Raw genomic sequence first — 15,860 nt, 5'->3', positions numbered from 1 at the left:
AGAAAATTTAATTTTTTTTTTTTTTTTAAGTCCCAATGATCGTCACACACGCAGGGAGGCAATGGGTCCCATTTTTATAGTCTTTGGTATGGTCTTAACTAGGCTGGATGTAATTTTTTTTGTTGGCGTTGATTTCTCCGACTGCCCGTAAACGCACCACCGCGCTCCGTGCGCATGGAGCGTGTTTGAAGTGAACAGCAGAGAAGAAAGGAACAAGGCAAAGTGTTGTGAAATAAAATATTACCTGTAATACGGATTTAGGTAGAGAACTGAACTCTCGCTCTTTATATAGCTGACGTGTCTTGCTCATCCGTTCTGCGCATCTGTAATGGCGGCCTCCGTATGATATCCGGTTTGCGTGTGTGCGAGAGCGAGAGAGAGCGAGAGAGAGAGCGCGCGAGAGAACGCTCAACCGTAGCGCGCCGCCGACCGCCCAACTGCACCGGGCTGGTCGATTATTGTGACAGAGCCGTCGCTGAAATTTAGAAGATATTTTTAAAGTCCTGATGTACTTTCTAAAATTTAAGTGGACCTCAGTGCGCACTGCGCAGGGAGCTTAATTTGGTGCGGTCGCGCAACCGCAGCGCGCCGGGCGCTCACTGTCGCATTGCTTAAAGAGCGCCTTTGTGTTTTAGGATGAACAGCAGAGACCAAAGGAACAAGGCAAAGTGTTGTGAAATAAAATATTACCTGTAATACGCATTTTGTTATTTGCTGATTGAAACTGCTAATTAAACTGTGAATTGAAACTAATAGGAAGAAAACAACTCTCGCTCTTTATATAGCTGACGTGTCTTGCGCATCCGTTCTGTGCATTTTATTTCACAACACTTTGCCTTTCTTCTCTGCTGTTCACTTCAAACACGCTCCATGCGACCGGAATGCTCTCGTATCAGACGCTTGCTCGATCACCTGCTCGTTTGCTGTCCCGTGCGCGCACGAAGCGCGGTGGTGCGTTTATGGGCAGTCGGAGAAATCAACGCCAACAAAAAAAATTACATCCAGCCTAGTTAAGACCATACCAAAGACTATAAAAATGGGACCCATTGCCTCCCTGCGTGTGTGACGATCATTGGGACTTAAGAAAAATAAATAAATAAATAAATTTAAAAAAAAGAAAAATTTTTTTTTTTTTTTGTACCCATGTATAATGCGCACCCCAGATTTTAGGACAATAAATTAGTTAAATTTTGCGCACTATACACGGAAAAAAACGGTATTTTTTTTTTCTTACATTTTTGGGCATTTTATGGGTGGTGCGACTTATACTCCGAGCGACTTATAGTCCAAAAATTACGGTACCTGTCTGGAGCCGCAAAAATCTAAAAGCCTTTTATAATGCAACATAGACTGTCAATACATAAGTTGTATGCCTACTATTAAAATAATTTAATGAAAAATAATGGTGTCAATTTGATCATTTCTTCTTGCGGCCCATTAGAGTTCATGTACCTGCATAGCAGCGCTGTCTGTTTGATATTGGTCACGTCACACGATTCATCCATGACAGGCAATTGAGAAAGCTGGAGCTGAATTGATGTCCTTGATTTGCTGATCGGTGATATTGTTTGTGCGGAGAGGCATGTCTTTAATTTTCTGAATGATCTCGGTTTTGTTTTTGAAGTTTGAAAATAAGCACTCTGATATTTTAATGAATGAATCCTTCATGTACTCAGTAAATGGTTTTCCGCATTTTATTATCTCCCGGGCTGCAACAAAACTTCGGAGTCGGAGTCAGCTTTATTGTCAATTCCTTCATGCCAAGACACACAAAGAAATCGAAATTACGTTTCCTCCATCCCACGGTGACGAGACACAGTACACGAGTAACATACAAATAAACAACGGGGGAGAGAGTTCAGGACCCCAAAAGCCTGGAGATCACAAACTTCGCCAGAGGCGAGCAGTGCTTGCATCCCACCACAGAGTCCCGGCACCATTCGTCACGGATGTAGACGCGCAACTTGCAGCAGTAGTTGGAGATGACATCCACTTCTTGAAACTGTTTCTTCAGTCCTCAAATTTCTCCACCAGCAGTGCAATTCCATCTTTCCTCTCAGTTGCAACTGGGTGATCAGCAACAAATTTAGCATGCTTTAGCTGAAAATGTCACTCCGAATTCCTCTTCTTATTTGACAACTTCTCATTGCATATCAAACATGCAGTGCTTCAGCATTGGCAATGAAAGCAAAGAGTTCAGTCCTTCTTTCTTAAAGCCTCTGCTCTCATCAGCAATGTTTCTCAATTTGCCTTTTGAATCCATGACCCATCACTCACACACTTGTTTGTTTACAACTCACCTGTGCTGTGTCGCAGGCTATGACGCAATTTTGCTATTTGCCGTCATTCTTAAATTTGGTATTTTTTAAATAGATTTACAACTACATACATTTTTACAGCGTAAGAATGGTTGAGTCATGATTACCATCTAAAAACTGTATTTAAATAACCACCACCAAAAAAAAAAAAAGATTTTCACGCATTTTTGAAAAAACTCCAGGGAGCCGCTAGGGGCGTGCTAAAGAGCTGCATGTGGCTCTGGAGCCGCGGGTTGATGACCCCTGGTATAGACTAAGAATCAGAGAAACACTTCATTTGCAAAATAATTCAGAATGCAGTGTTTATTATTGAAGTCATAATTTTGGTATAGTGACTACACTAACTGCATAATGTTTTATTTTCTAGGATCTGATGATCTCTCTGCAAAATTATGGGATGTACGCACTGGGCAATGCATTTATGGAATTCAGACTCACACCTGTGCCACAGTGAAGTTTGATGAACAAAAGCTTGTGACTGGGTCCTTTGACAACACCATTGCATGCTGGGAATGGAGCACAGGAGCCAAAATTCAGCACTTTCGGGGCCACACAGGAGCAGGTTGGTTCAGTCGACATGCTTGCTGATTGATTGAAGATCATTATATAAATGTGTTTCTAAAACAAAATTTGTTCAATTATTCTAAACACAGCTGAAGATTTTTCCAATCTTAATCTAAGAAAAAGGGTGGTCGAGAAATAAAGATGAGATTTACGGGGAAAATAAGCTTTAGGGGATTTAGGGTCTCTGTCATTGCAATTAGGTAAGATAGCTAAAGCTTATATGTGACTCAAAAGAGATGACCAGGTCTCATCAGGAGGTTAGGGAACCCTTAAAGGTGAACAGAAATGTCTCAAGTTTTATGGAGAGCAGTAGCTCCCTGATGCGTCTGCCATGAGAGGGAGGCCGAGGGAGTGTCCTGTTAAGAAGTATAAAACGACTAGCTAGCATGGTGTTAAAGGCAGGTTCGTAGCAGTTTTGAAGCCACAGGAGTGCCAAATAAAGCCACACATGATTCAGGGGAGATAGCTGCATCATATGGTGTGTTAAGTGTGTTAAAAAATCTGTCTAACTTTTGGCAAGCCTAGGGCAGGACCAAAACTCATAGGAATGGTCTGCTTGGGACAAGTTCACATCTATTGCACGTATCTATCACATTGGGGAAAATCCGAGATCGTCTTGAATTTCTGTTTTGAGAATTGTGCACCACTTTACAAGACCATGCTTTGCACAGATTGGGAATGAGTGCCCTAAATGTAGCACCTGTTGCCAATAATTGTCGGGTATTGTGGTACCCAGACCCCTTTTCTAGGATTCCCTTAGACCGGAAGGCGGGTTCACTATTGTATTGCTAATTGTTAATGATAGAGATTAGCCATTTATTTCTTAGATTGAGAGCTAATAACCATTTTAACCAAGTTAACCTGGCCTACCAGGGATGTTAGGAGACCAGGTTCTAAAATTGTAAAATTATTGGCATAATATCTGCTACAAACACAAGCCTTGAGTCTAACCACAGTTCAACACATGGCTATCCTATGTCTTATTTTCATCGCATTTGAATTAAGATGAGACACCATCAGTGATAATAATGAGAATCAGAATCAGTTTTATTGACCATTGATCTCAGCCTCTGTACGACAGTATAGTGACTGACAACATTCAGGCAACTAACAACATTTAAGTCGCGAGAGCAGGATGTTATTGCAGAGTGATGTCTCTGAGTCATCATGAGCGGTGTGAGTTCATCAGAGCGACAGCCTGGGGGAAGAGGCTATGTCTGCTGGTTTTGGCGTACAGCGCTCTGTAACGGCGTCCGGAGGAGAGTAGTTTGAACAGACTGTGACCTGGGTGAGAAGGGTCTGCAGAGATGTTACTTGCACGTTTCCTGGTCCTGGACAGGTAGGCTGGATAGGAGGTTGGTCCCGATTGTCTTTTCCGCAGACCTGATTGTCCGTTGCAGTCTGTTCTTGTCTTGTTTGGTGGCCGATCCAAACCAGACAGTGATGGAAGTGCAGACGATAGACTGGATGATGGCAGTCTAGAAGGTCTTCAGCAGCTCCTGTGGCAGGTTGAACTTCCTGAGCTGTCTCAGAAAGTACAACCTCTGCTGGGCCTTCTTCCGGACATAGTCTATGTGGCTGGCCCCTTTTTTTGAATACATGCAATGGAGTTTAGACAAATGTATCGCTTCTCTTGTTCACAGCAGTATGTTCATCTCATGATGTCAGACAAACAAGGATTGCTTAAGGCGAGCAGTATGGACCTCTCAACGATGTCATTTTTCAAAGCGACATATTGTCAAGTCTAAGTACCATCCATCCATCCATCGATCCATTTTCTGAACCGCTTAGTTCAGTCCACGGGGGCCGCGGGAGTGCTGGAGCCTATCCCAGCCGTCATCGGGCAGTAGGCGGGGGACACCCTGAACCGGTTGCCAGCCGGTCGCAGGGCACACAGACAAACAACCATTTGCACTCGCACTCACACCTAGGGACAATTTGGAGTCCTCGATCGGCCTACCAAGCATGTTTTTGGGATGTGGGAGGAAACTGGAGTACCCGGAGAAAAACCTCACGGGCCTGGGGAGAACATGCAAACTCTGCACAGGGAGGGCCGGAGGTGGAATCGAACCCGCACCCTCCTAACTGTGAGGCCGACGTGCTACCCAGTGCGCCACCGAGCCGCCCAGTCTAAGTACCATCAGACATAATTTTACACGCTATAACAAAGAGGAGAAGACAACCAGGATTGGTTTACTCGCGAGGAGAATTGCAGAGAGGGTTTTGGATATATTTTCCATCAATTCTGAGTTCTTACTCTGCAGAGGCGTTGCTACACGAAAAGGATGGGGTTTGGAACTGTAGCAACGCTGCCTATTTAAGGAATGTTAGTGACCATCGTCGACCCATGACCCCAGCACTGGAATTGCAGAGTCTGTCCTGTTTCCTCAACCAGTTGGCTTCTCCATAGTTGGCTGATTTGTCCTCGACTGTGATTAGATAACTTGAAGCACGTTGAATGCCGCTTTCCTGTGGAACAATGCAACTAAACCTTTGCTAAGTTTATCTTCTTTGTAAACTAACACAACACACAATAATAATGAGTAAATAACCCTAAACACTTCAACACACATTAAGTAAATGTGACTTGTATGCAGTTCCTTAAACAAACATTGAGTAAATATAGGATAACTTATATGCAACTACTTCAAACTGTATGTCTTTTCTGTAACACTTAACAAAGAAAAACAGTTCTGATCAACAACAATCTATGAATCAAAGCTACAGAGTTGATTAGAAGGGAAAACAGTTCCTTCTAATTAAAAAAAGAACATTTTGCCTGTACGAAGACGCTCTGCTCATCGCTAGTGAAGGCCTCTTACAGAAATAAACAGAATGATAAGAAAAGGACAGGAAAGATACATAAAACTGATTGGAGGTCAAAGGACATCCCTGGAACTAGATAAGAAGAACTTACCGTATTTTTCGGACTAAAAGTTGCTCCGGAATATAGGTCGCATTAGCCATACAATGCACAATAACGTGAAAAAAAAAACATATATAAGTCGCTCCAAGTATAAGTCGCATTTCAGGGGAAATGTATTCGACAAAATCCAACACCAAGAACAGACATGAACGAGCAACAACAGGCTAAACGATAGCTATGCTAATGTGACATAAACACAAACGAAGAGCTGAAAATGGGCCTGACGTAACATTCAGAGTTATTCAACTAACTATTACATGAATAACACGTTTATAAAACCATCTGTGTCACTCCAATTCATTAAATCCATCGATCGTCTTTTATGTCAACAATGCCGGCCGGGTGCGCGCCGCTGACGGCGCTTGCACTTCAAAATATTCCACAGGCCCATAGAACGATATATATAAATTATATATCAAATAACTATTATATAAGCAATAATATTATCAAACCATCTGTGTCACTCCAAATCATTAAATCCATCGATCAAATTCCTCGTCCTTTGTCAACAACGCCGCGTGTGCGCCCTGACGTCAGCCTCGTTGTTATTCCACAGCGTTGTAGCGTCAACAAAGTACAAGGAAAGACGTGGGTTTGGTAAACAGCTCTTTATTTAACAAAACAAGAATTCAACGAGCCAACAACTACTTAACTGTAACGATAAAAACATATACAAGTTGCTACATGAAATTAAATACATCAAATAACTATAACATAAATAGTTCACCGCCACACGGCCCCAAGCACCGCCGTCGACTTCCAGGCGTGTGGCGGCGTGGACTTCCATCCCCGAAGGTGGCACTTCCAGCCACGGAGGTGGAAGAGAGCTCCATAGAATAGGACCGGGCGTGCGTAAAAGCCATGTCCGAGCCCCACCCACTGTCTCCGGACAGCCACCCGGCCGAGCGCCGGCCCCCGACTTCCATCCACGGAGGTGAAAGAGAGCTCCGTAGAGTAGGACCGGGCGTGCGTAAAAGCCATAATAGTTTTTCAAACCTTCTGTGTCACTCCAAATCATTAAATTCTTCAAACGCTTCGTCCTCCGTGTCACTTACAAAGAAAGCCGCTAATGATGCCGGTAGTACGTGGGGCCCTTCGTCATCTTCGTCATGCCTTGATCGAATCTTTGTCTTTTATAAAAACAACCGCCGCGCCGCTGGCGTCACTTGAAATTCAAATTACAGTAAACCCTTGCTACATCGCGGTTTGTTTATTGCAGGGTCACTTTTTTCTTTTTTTTAAAAAATTTTTTCATATTAGTCGCTCCTCAGTATAAGTGCCCCCCCCCCCTCCACCCAAAAATACGCGACCTATAGTCCTACAAATACGGTAGTTGAACGAAAGGAGTTCAACTTGTGAAATATTAGGCCCCAGTTCTGGTAGGCCAAGGCTTCACCGCTAAATTCTTCCAACATTTCCTTCCTGTTTATCACATATTTGCTCAAATTCACACATGATCATAACAAGTGTTCACACTAAAAAGGACAAACGTTGCGATGTCATTCAGAATCACACGGATCTGGGAAAAGTCTGGTAACCCAGATGAAGGAATTTTGCCATCATCATCATCATGGTTCCGCTCAGACATTCGGTACATCTGAGCAATCTCGTTTTCCATAGGCGATATTGCTGTAGTGATGAGACGATTAAACAGACCACGAAGAGATAGTATACAACAACATCCATATAAGGTGAGCATAGCAGCAAACACTGCAACTGATATTAAAATTGAGGACACAAGGGCTTTACACTTCCCAAAAGCAGTCATCTACCGTTTTTTTCCGTGTATAGTGCGCCCCCTAAAAATGGCATGCTGATGCTGGAAAAAAGCCTGTACCTATGTATAATACGCACCCAATTTTTGTGAATTTTTTTTTATGACATTTTTTTTTTGTTTGTTTTTATTGTTTTTGTTTTTTTAAGTCCCAATGATCATAGGGAGGCAATGGGTCCCATTTTTATAGTCTTTGGTATGGTCTTAACTAGGCTAGATGTAATTTTTTTTTGTTGGCGTTGATTTCTCCGACTGCCCATAAGCGCACCACCGCGCTCCGTGCGCGCACGGGAAAGAGGCGTGCGGACGTGAAAAAGGCGGCTCTGTATGGGAGAGACGTTGAAGAGGAATAAAAACACCCTTGGAAACCAAAACTTGGTGATTTCAAGTTTCATTTCGAGGGACATTTGTCATGTCTCGTCCCCAGTTTTGGTATGTGTCTAGGTTGCCATAGTTTCTGTTCGCGTCGCCCCTCTCTTCCTGTGTCACCTCAATCGATGTAACGTGTTTTGTATTTAAGTCCTGTCTGCCCCTCGCTCACCGTCGGATCATTGCATGTGTTACTGTCATGATGTCTGTTTGCTTTCTGTTCCTGTCTTAGGTAATGTCACCCAGTCTTTTTGTTCCACGACTTTGTCGGTCAGTCCTGTTGTTGGTTTTGTTTTCTAAAAAAAATTAAAAAAAAAAAAAAAAAAAATTTGTACCCATGTATAATGCGCACCCCAGATTTTAGGACAATAAATTCGTTAAATTTTGCGCACTATACACGGAAAAAAAACGGTACTTGTAGTGCTCTTTCATCATCGTGTTGAGGGATCGCAGGCTTGCAATCGCCTTCGTCAGGCTCCCATCAGGGGCGGTGTCGTGCTGAATGAAGGTGAAGCATAATTCCCCCGAACATTGCGTAGACCCCTCCTTTCTCAGACAACAACATAACAAGAGCACTGTGGTTCTGGATTGACATTAGGGAAGGCGTGGCTAGCTGTTCGTGCACTGCCTTAAGTCTCGTTCGTGTCCGTTTGCCCAATTTCTGCATGTTGCAATGATGTAATTTATCCTGTCAACGTTCTTGTTCAACGTACACCAGCAGCAAATGGAGGACTCCCATCCCGCTGCAATTTGGTCAATTAGTCCTGATTAATCAGGAACTCCTCTGGGGACTCCAATTGCATCAATTTCAGTCAGATCATCGTCTCCTCTCAAATTTAATGAAATTTTGTTTGTTACCAGCTCTTTCCCAGCTCAGTGGCCTAGTGGTAGAGTGTCCGCCCTGAGACTGGAAGGTTGTGGGTTCAAACCGGGTCATACCAAAGACTATAAAAATGGGACCCATTGCCTCCCTGCTTGGCACTCAGCATTAAGGGTTGGAATTGGGGGGTTAGATCAGCAAAGGATTCCCGAGCGCGGCACCGCTGCTGCTCACTGCTCCCCTCTCCCCCAGGGGATGGATTAAAATCACACGGGCATCGCCCTAAATGACAAGCAGTCTCAAAGGGCTTCACATAGACAAACAATTGACAATTATTCTCAAAGCATCCCCTGAACTTAAGCTCCCAAAAGGGCAAGGAAAAACTCACAAAAACCCTACCAGGGGAAAAATGAGTAATTTTTCCACAGATGGAAGGATCCCCCTTTCAGGATCACCAGGCTGCAATGGATGCAGAGAGGGCACATAAAATACACAATATGAAAATCAATAAAAAAGTGGATGTCCAAGTCAAAGCGAAGAGCTGCCGGAGGTGCCCTCGATTGTCCTGGCAGAATCTACAGCGGTCGTTGACAAAGTACCCATATAAACATCATATACTTTCTCCATGGCAGTCCAGATGCGACACAGCAGATCATACTGGAAAGGTCAAATTGATCTTTTAAATCGATACAATGCAGCATAATGTTTTGGGGGTGGTCTATATTAGTTGCCCACTCATCTCTCCTTTACTGATTATGACTGCTAGTTCCCACAAATATCATACTGCTAAAGTTATCAAAACGGCAAAATAGATAGCCACCCAACATGCAATAACATCATTGTTCCATTTTCTTGTTCCCGGTATTTCTCTAAGAGGTAAGGCTACCTTTGACTCACTTTTTCCGATTGAACGTTACCTCAAAAGAATGACCCTTTTGTAATTTGCTAGGTCCACCTCAACTGACCTTTTTGCTATTTTAATGGCAGTTAGTGTAATTAACAATATTCAATATGACCCTTTCCTCTTGGAAGAATGCCACCGTTTCCTTTTCAATGCTCCTAATGAAACCCCAATTTCCTGGTTCCACTAATTACAGTTCCTGTTGAGGGACAGAAACAGCCGCATTAGTGGTTTGTTCTTCTTGCCTTTTAAATATTTTCTCATTTAATCTACCAAATTTGAATCATCCTTAGTTTCCCTTGGTTTTAAAACATGGTAATCTACAGGACTGTCTCAGAAAATTTGAATATTGTGATGAAGTTCTTTATTTTCTGTAATGCAATTAAAAAATCAAAAATGTCATACATTCTGGATTCATTACAAATCAACTGAAATGTTGCAAGCCTTTTATTATCTTAATATTGCTGATTATGGCTTACAGCTTAAGAAAACTCAAATATCCTATCTCAAAATATTACAATATTTCCTCGGACCAAGTAAAGAAAAAAATATTTATAACAGCAAAACAAAATCAAACATTTGAAAACGTCCATTGATGCACTCAATACTTGGTGGGGAATCCTTTTGCACGGATCAATACGGCGTGGCATGGAGGCAATCAGCCTGTGGAATTGCTGAAGTGGTATGGATGCCCAGGATGCTTCAGTCGCGGCTTTTAGCTCACTTGCATTGTTCGGTCTGGTGCAGGGGTGGGCAAACTACGGCCCGCGGGCCACATCCGGCCCACGGGACCGTTTAATTCGGCCCGCCAACCCAGAACAAATTGTATTATTAAACTTTTGGGGGTCATTTTGCCTGCAATGACGGCGTTTCCCCAGTAGATGGCGAAGCGCTCGCCTGCGCATTTACTACCGGAAGCCGTGTCAGAAAGCTCGGTGCACACTCACAAGTGCGTGTACGTACTCAGTAGTACGGACATGGCGCACTCTCGCTCTATTCGTATCAGTCCCGAATTTAGAGCGTAGGCTTTGACGACAGCATTCTTGTAATTCGCGTGCTGAGCTTTCAGATGCAGTTTTGCACTAAAGACACCCACAAACCTTCCCCTGGAATCCTTCCATTAAAATGAGTCGCCCAAGGAAAAGCAAGGTGGACACAGTGCCGAGCGTTTAAAAGAGAGTGGCCAATTTGGCTCGACGTACGCGACGTGACGTTCAGCCACATGAACGTCAACATCAACCCGTCACAGATCGAGGTAAACAGACCAACACCTCGGATCTCGCCTAAGAATTGCCACAACAAATTTTACTCCAGACTATGACGCACTAGCCAAAAAGGGAGACCAACAACACTGTTCCCACTGAAAATGAACGGGAGGCTCTCAAGTTTATTGTAAAAAAATGCATTTTGAGTATGATTTGTACACATAGCAGGGATTGAAACTAGCGACCATTCTCATTTTCAAACAATGCAGGATGCTCAAGGACATTGATGCACCACCTATTTGCGACTAATCTTAACCTGTAAAGTTCTTAAGGCTTATTTTAAGGAAGTGTTTCCCGTTTCCTCACCTCTGTTACCAGGTGTTTGTGAGTTAAAACTCTGCTCTGATTTTCAGATACCCCTCACCGTGTTGCTGTTTTGATTACTTTATTTGGATGTATGCTTTCACCGATTCTTCAAGATGATATATTTGGTCAGAATGTTTGCCGTTTGATGTGATCTCATAAGATAAACATCTTTCATTAATCTGACCTGCCGGCACTGAAGTGATGGAGACTGTTATTCATAATAACAGTGTCGTATTTTATGAGAATCACTGATAGCAGTTTTTTAGTGAATTATTATTTTTTTAATGCTGTTAATAAATGCATTTGTTTTCAAAAAACTTGTTTGGAATATCCATGCTTTACTACCTACTAAAGGCCAAAATATTTTATGCAATGACCTTTACAGGTCGCTTGTATGACTTCACACAAAGCCCACGTCCATCTGCTCCTGGTTCGGCCCTCTGGTCCAAATTTAGAACCCAGTTCGGCCCGCGAGTCAAAAAGTTTGCCCACCCCTGGTCTGGTGTCTTTCAGCTTCTCCTTCACAATACCCCACAAATTCTCTATGGCAGGGGTGTCAAACTCGTTTTTTCACGGGCCGCATTGTAGTCATAACTTCTTTCGGAGGGCTATTACTACTGTCAACCCAAATAAATGTATGAGCACCTCATATTATATACAGTAAAAGCTACAAAACAAACTGACAAATAACTTATTTTCAAATCAGATGAGTAAAAACTGGTTAAATATATAAAAACCAGATATTATTAAAAGTGAAGACAATTTGCAATTCTAGTAATGACACAGATTTGATGCACAATTTCTCTTTGCAAGCCACATAAAATGATGTGGTGGGCCGTATCTGGCCCCCGGGCCTTCAGTTTGACACCTGTGCTCTATGGGGTTAGGGTCAGGGGAATTGGCAGGCCAATCGAGGACAGTAATGCCATGGTCAGTACACCATTTACTGGTGGTTTTAGCACTCTGGGCAGGTGCCAGATCATGCTGGAAAATGAAATCATCATCTCCATAGAGCTTTTCAGCAGACGAAAGCATGTAGTGCTCTAAAATCTGCATTTACTCTGGACTTGATGAAACACAGTAGACCAACACCAGCAGCTGACATGGCTCCCCAAACCATCACTGACTGTGGAAACTTCACACTGGATTTCAAGCAACTTGGATTTTGCTCCTCTCCAGCCTTTTCTACAGACTCTGGCGCCTTCACTTCCAAATGAAATACAAAACTTGCTTTCGTCTGAAAAGAGGACTTTGGACCACTCTGCAACTATCCAGTGCTTCTTTTCCATAGCCCAAGTCAGACGCTTCTTCTGTTGTCTTGAGTTCAGAAGTGGCTTGACCATGGGAATACGGCTATTGTAGCCCATTTCCCGGACGCGTCTGTGAACAGTGGCTTTTGATACCTGGACTCCAGCATCAGTCCACTGTCTTTGAAGCTCCCCAAATTCTGGAAGCGACTCTTCTTCACAATGCTGTTAAGACTAAGGTCATCTCTCCTGGTTGTGCAGCGTTTCCTGCCACATTTCCCCCTTCCAACAGACTTTTTGTGGATGTGCTTTGAAACTGCACTCTGTGAACAGCTTGCTCTTTGAGAAATTTCTTTCGGATGAATGATGGTCCTCTGGACAGCAGTCAGATCAGCAGTCTTCCCCATACTTGGGATTTAGTTTACTGAACCAAGCTGAGTGTTTTTCAAGGCTCAGGAATCCCTTGCAGGTGTTTCGAGTTAATTAGACCAGTGGTCCCCAACCTTTTTTGCGACACGGACCGGTTACATGTCAGAAATATTTTTGCGGACCGGCATTTATATAAATAAATAATATATTTATATAAATAAATAAATACCGTTTTTTTCCGTGTATAATGAGCCCCCATGTATAATACGCACCCTAAAAATGGCATGTTGATGCTGGAAAAAAGCCTGTACCCATGTATAATACGCACCCAATTTTTATGAATTTAAAAAAATATATATAATATATTTTTTTAAGTCCCAATGATCGTCACACACGCAGGGAAGCAATGGGTCCCATTTTTATAGTCTTTGGTATGGTCTTTACTAGGCTGGATGTAATTTTTTTTGTTGGCGTTGATTTCTCCGACTGCCCGTAAAGGCACCACCGCGATCAGATAAAAAGATGAAAGTGACGTGCGGACATGTGAAAAAGGCGGCTCTGTATGGGAGAGACGTTGAAGAGGAATAAAAACACCCTTGGAAACCAAAACTTGCCCCTTGTCGTGACTCGGAGCCGCAACAAATGTTTCGGATTTGTGTAGGGTACATTGTGACAGCAAACGAGCAGGTGATCGAGCAAGCGTCTGATACGAGAGCATTGCGTTCGTATGGAGCGTGTTTGAAGTGAACGGCAGAGACAAAAGGAACAAGGCAAAGTGTTGTGAAATAAAATCTTACCTGTAATACGCATTTTGTTATTTGCTGTTTGTATTAAACTATCACATTCATTGTCAGTCAAGAAGAGAAGAGGACTATTCGCATCGGATCCATAGTGCGCATGGCAAAGTGTTGTGAAATAAAATATTACCTGTGATACGCATTTTGTTATTTGCTGATTGAAACTGCTAATTAAACTGTGAATTGAAACTAATAGGAAGAAAATTGAACTCTTGCTCTTTAAAGCTGACCTGTCTTGCGCATCCGTTCTGCGCATCGAATCCATAGTGCGCATGCGCAGTGATACTGCCTCGGTATGACGTCCGGTCCGCGATGGAGATTAAAAAACAAACAATATTTGACAATAACACACCATCAAGGATTGCACCATCGCATCAAACGATGTGTTGTCAATTATGAATTTCACAGACTAAGTGTGTTGGGCAGGATGGCTGAATGCGATGCGCGATTGACAACAAACAAGAAGAAAGGTGATTTCAAGTTTTATTTCGAGGGAGATTTGTCATGTCTCGTCCCCAGTTTTGCTATGTGTCTAGGTTGCCATAGTTTCTGTTTGCATCGCCCCTCCCTTCCTGTGTCACCTCAATCAATGTAACGTGTTTTGTATTTAAGTCCTGTCTGCCCTTCGCTCACCGTCGGATCATTGCATGTGTTAATGTCATGATGTCTGTTTGGTTTCTGTTCCTGTCTTTGGTAATGTCACCCTGTCTTTTTGTTCCACGTCTTTGTCGGTCAGTCCTGTTGTTGGTTTTGTTGTACCATGATTTTCTTAAAAAAAAAAAAAATTAAAAAAAAGAAAAAAAAAAAAAAATTGTACCCATGTATAATCCGCACCCCAGATTTTAGGACAATAAATTAGTTAATTTTCGTGCATTATACACGGAAAAAAACTGTAACACATTTATAATAAATATATAAATACGATGAAATGAAATGATACGACTGACATAAAAACAAGTACAAATGACAAAAAATAAATTTCCCCATTACGTTGAATTAGTGGGAGCGCTGAGTTTGTTTCTCAGAAACGAGCCGGTCCCATCTAGACGTAATCGGAGACAATGACACCCGAAGTGATTAAGGTTTGTCCTTTATTGCAGGATGCTTGGTCTCCATGTGTTGAAGCAGTTTTGAATGCTTCATTGCCTGGTTAGTTAGCCTGTCGCCACATATTAGCTTTGCAGGCTCGACTGGGGAAACATGTCACGTGATTAATTGATCGTCGATAATTTTTTTTTTTTCTGTGCGGCTTGGCGGCCCGGTACCAAGTGACCCACGGACCGGTACCGATCCGAGGCCCGGTGGTTGGGGACCACTGAATTAGACGATTCAAGTGATTAGTTGAATTCATGATATTCTAATATTTTGAGATAGGATATTTGAGTTTTCTTAAACTGTATGCCATAATCAGCAATATTAAAATAATAAAAGTCTTGCAATATTTCAGTTGATTTGTAATGAATCCAGAATGTATGACATTTTTGGTTTTTTAATTGCATTACAAAAAATAAAGAACTTCATCACAATATTCTAATTTTCTGAGACAGTTCTGTATATTGTCGCCCAAACAATTTTTCATATGGGGTTAAACCCACAGTGCTTGTAATGTTTATGTACAGTTTGACCAGGTCTAAACATTTTGTCCATGGTCTTCCAGTTTCTTCCATGCACTTTCTCACACTTTATACTAATCCTGCACTTTGGCGATGATGTGCACAGTGATTATTAAGTCTTTATGGAATATTGTACTTATTCTCCCTATATATACGATTATTATTATTGGTGCTTCACTCCCCTCCCTGAAGGACATTTAGACCTCCCATCTCACCCGCAAGGCGACCACGATTGTGAGTGATGTGAGTCACCCCGCTCATTCTTTGTTTGATCTTCTGCCCTCTGGGAAGAGGTAAAGGAGCCTGCGCTCCCGCACCACCAGACTCACCAACAGCTTCGTACTCCAGGCTGTTAAGATCTTGAACTCTCTCCCCCCTTCTTCTTAGCGTCCTGTAATTTTGCGCTATATTCTGGCTGTCTGCTGTATGCACACTTGCTCCATTTTTGCTCCTCTTATTTATTCTGTTATTTGTTTATTTATTATTTATTCATCACTCTTATTTATTCATTGTTTGTGCCTTCTTGTTTTTATTTTTTTGTGTTGTTTACTTGTATGTATATTGTGTACTATGTCTTGTCACCGTGGGATA

At 42.4% G+C, this 15,860-nt stretch overlaps 1 protein-coding gene across 8 annotated transcripts in view; it reads left to right on the top strand.

The window, feature by feature from the left end:
• The window catches only part of fbxw2 (F-box and WD repeat domain containing 2), a 133,775-nt gene that overhangs the window by 21,656 nt on the left and 96,259 nt on the right, over window positions 1-15,860 (top strand). For all 8 annotated transcript variants that reach the window (XM_061293887.1, XM_061293884.1, XM_061293886.1 and 5 more), the window contains one exon: window positions 2,686-2,880. In XM_061293887.1, the coding sequence (XP_061149871.1) occupies window positions 2,686-2,880 (195 nt within the window). The remainder of the gene's footprint in view (window positions 1-2,685; window positions 2,881-15,860) is intronic.

The sequence above is a fragment of the Syngnathus typhle genome, linkage group LG12 (assembly GCF_033458585.1).
Source record: "Syngnathus typhle isolate RoL2023-S1 ecotype Sweden linkage group LG12, RoL_Styp_1.0, whole genome shotgun sequence".
Classification (NCBI taxonomy): Eukaryota; Metazoa; Chordata; class Actinopteri; order Syngnathiformes; family Syngnathidae; genus Syngnathus; species Syngnathus typhle.
Note: the sequence above shows the minus strand (reverse complement) of the source record. Positions and strands in the feature narration are given on the sequence as shown.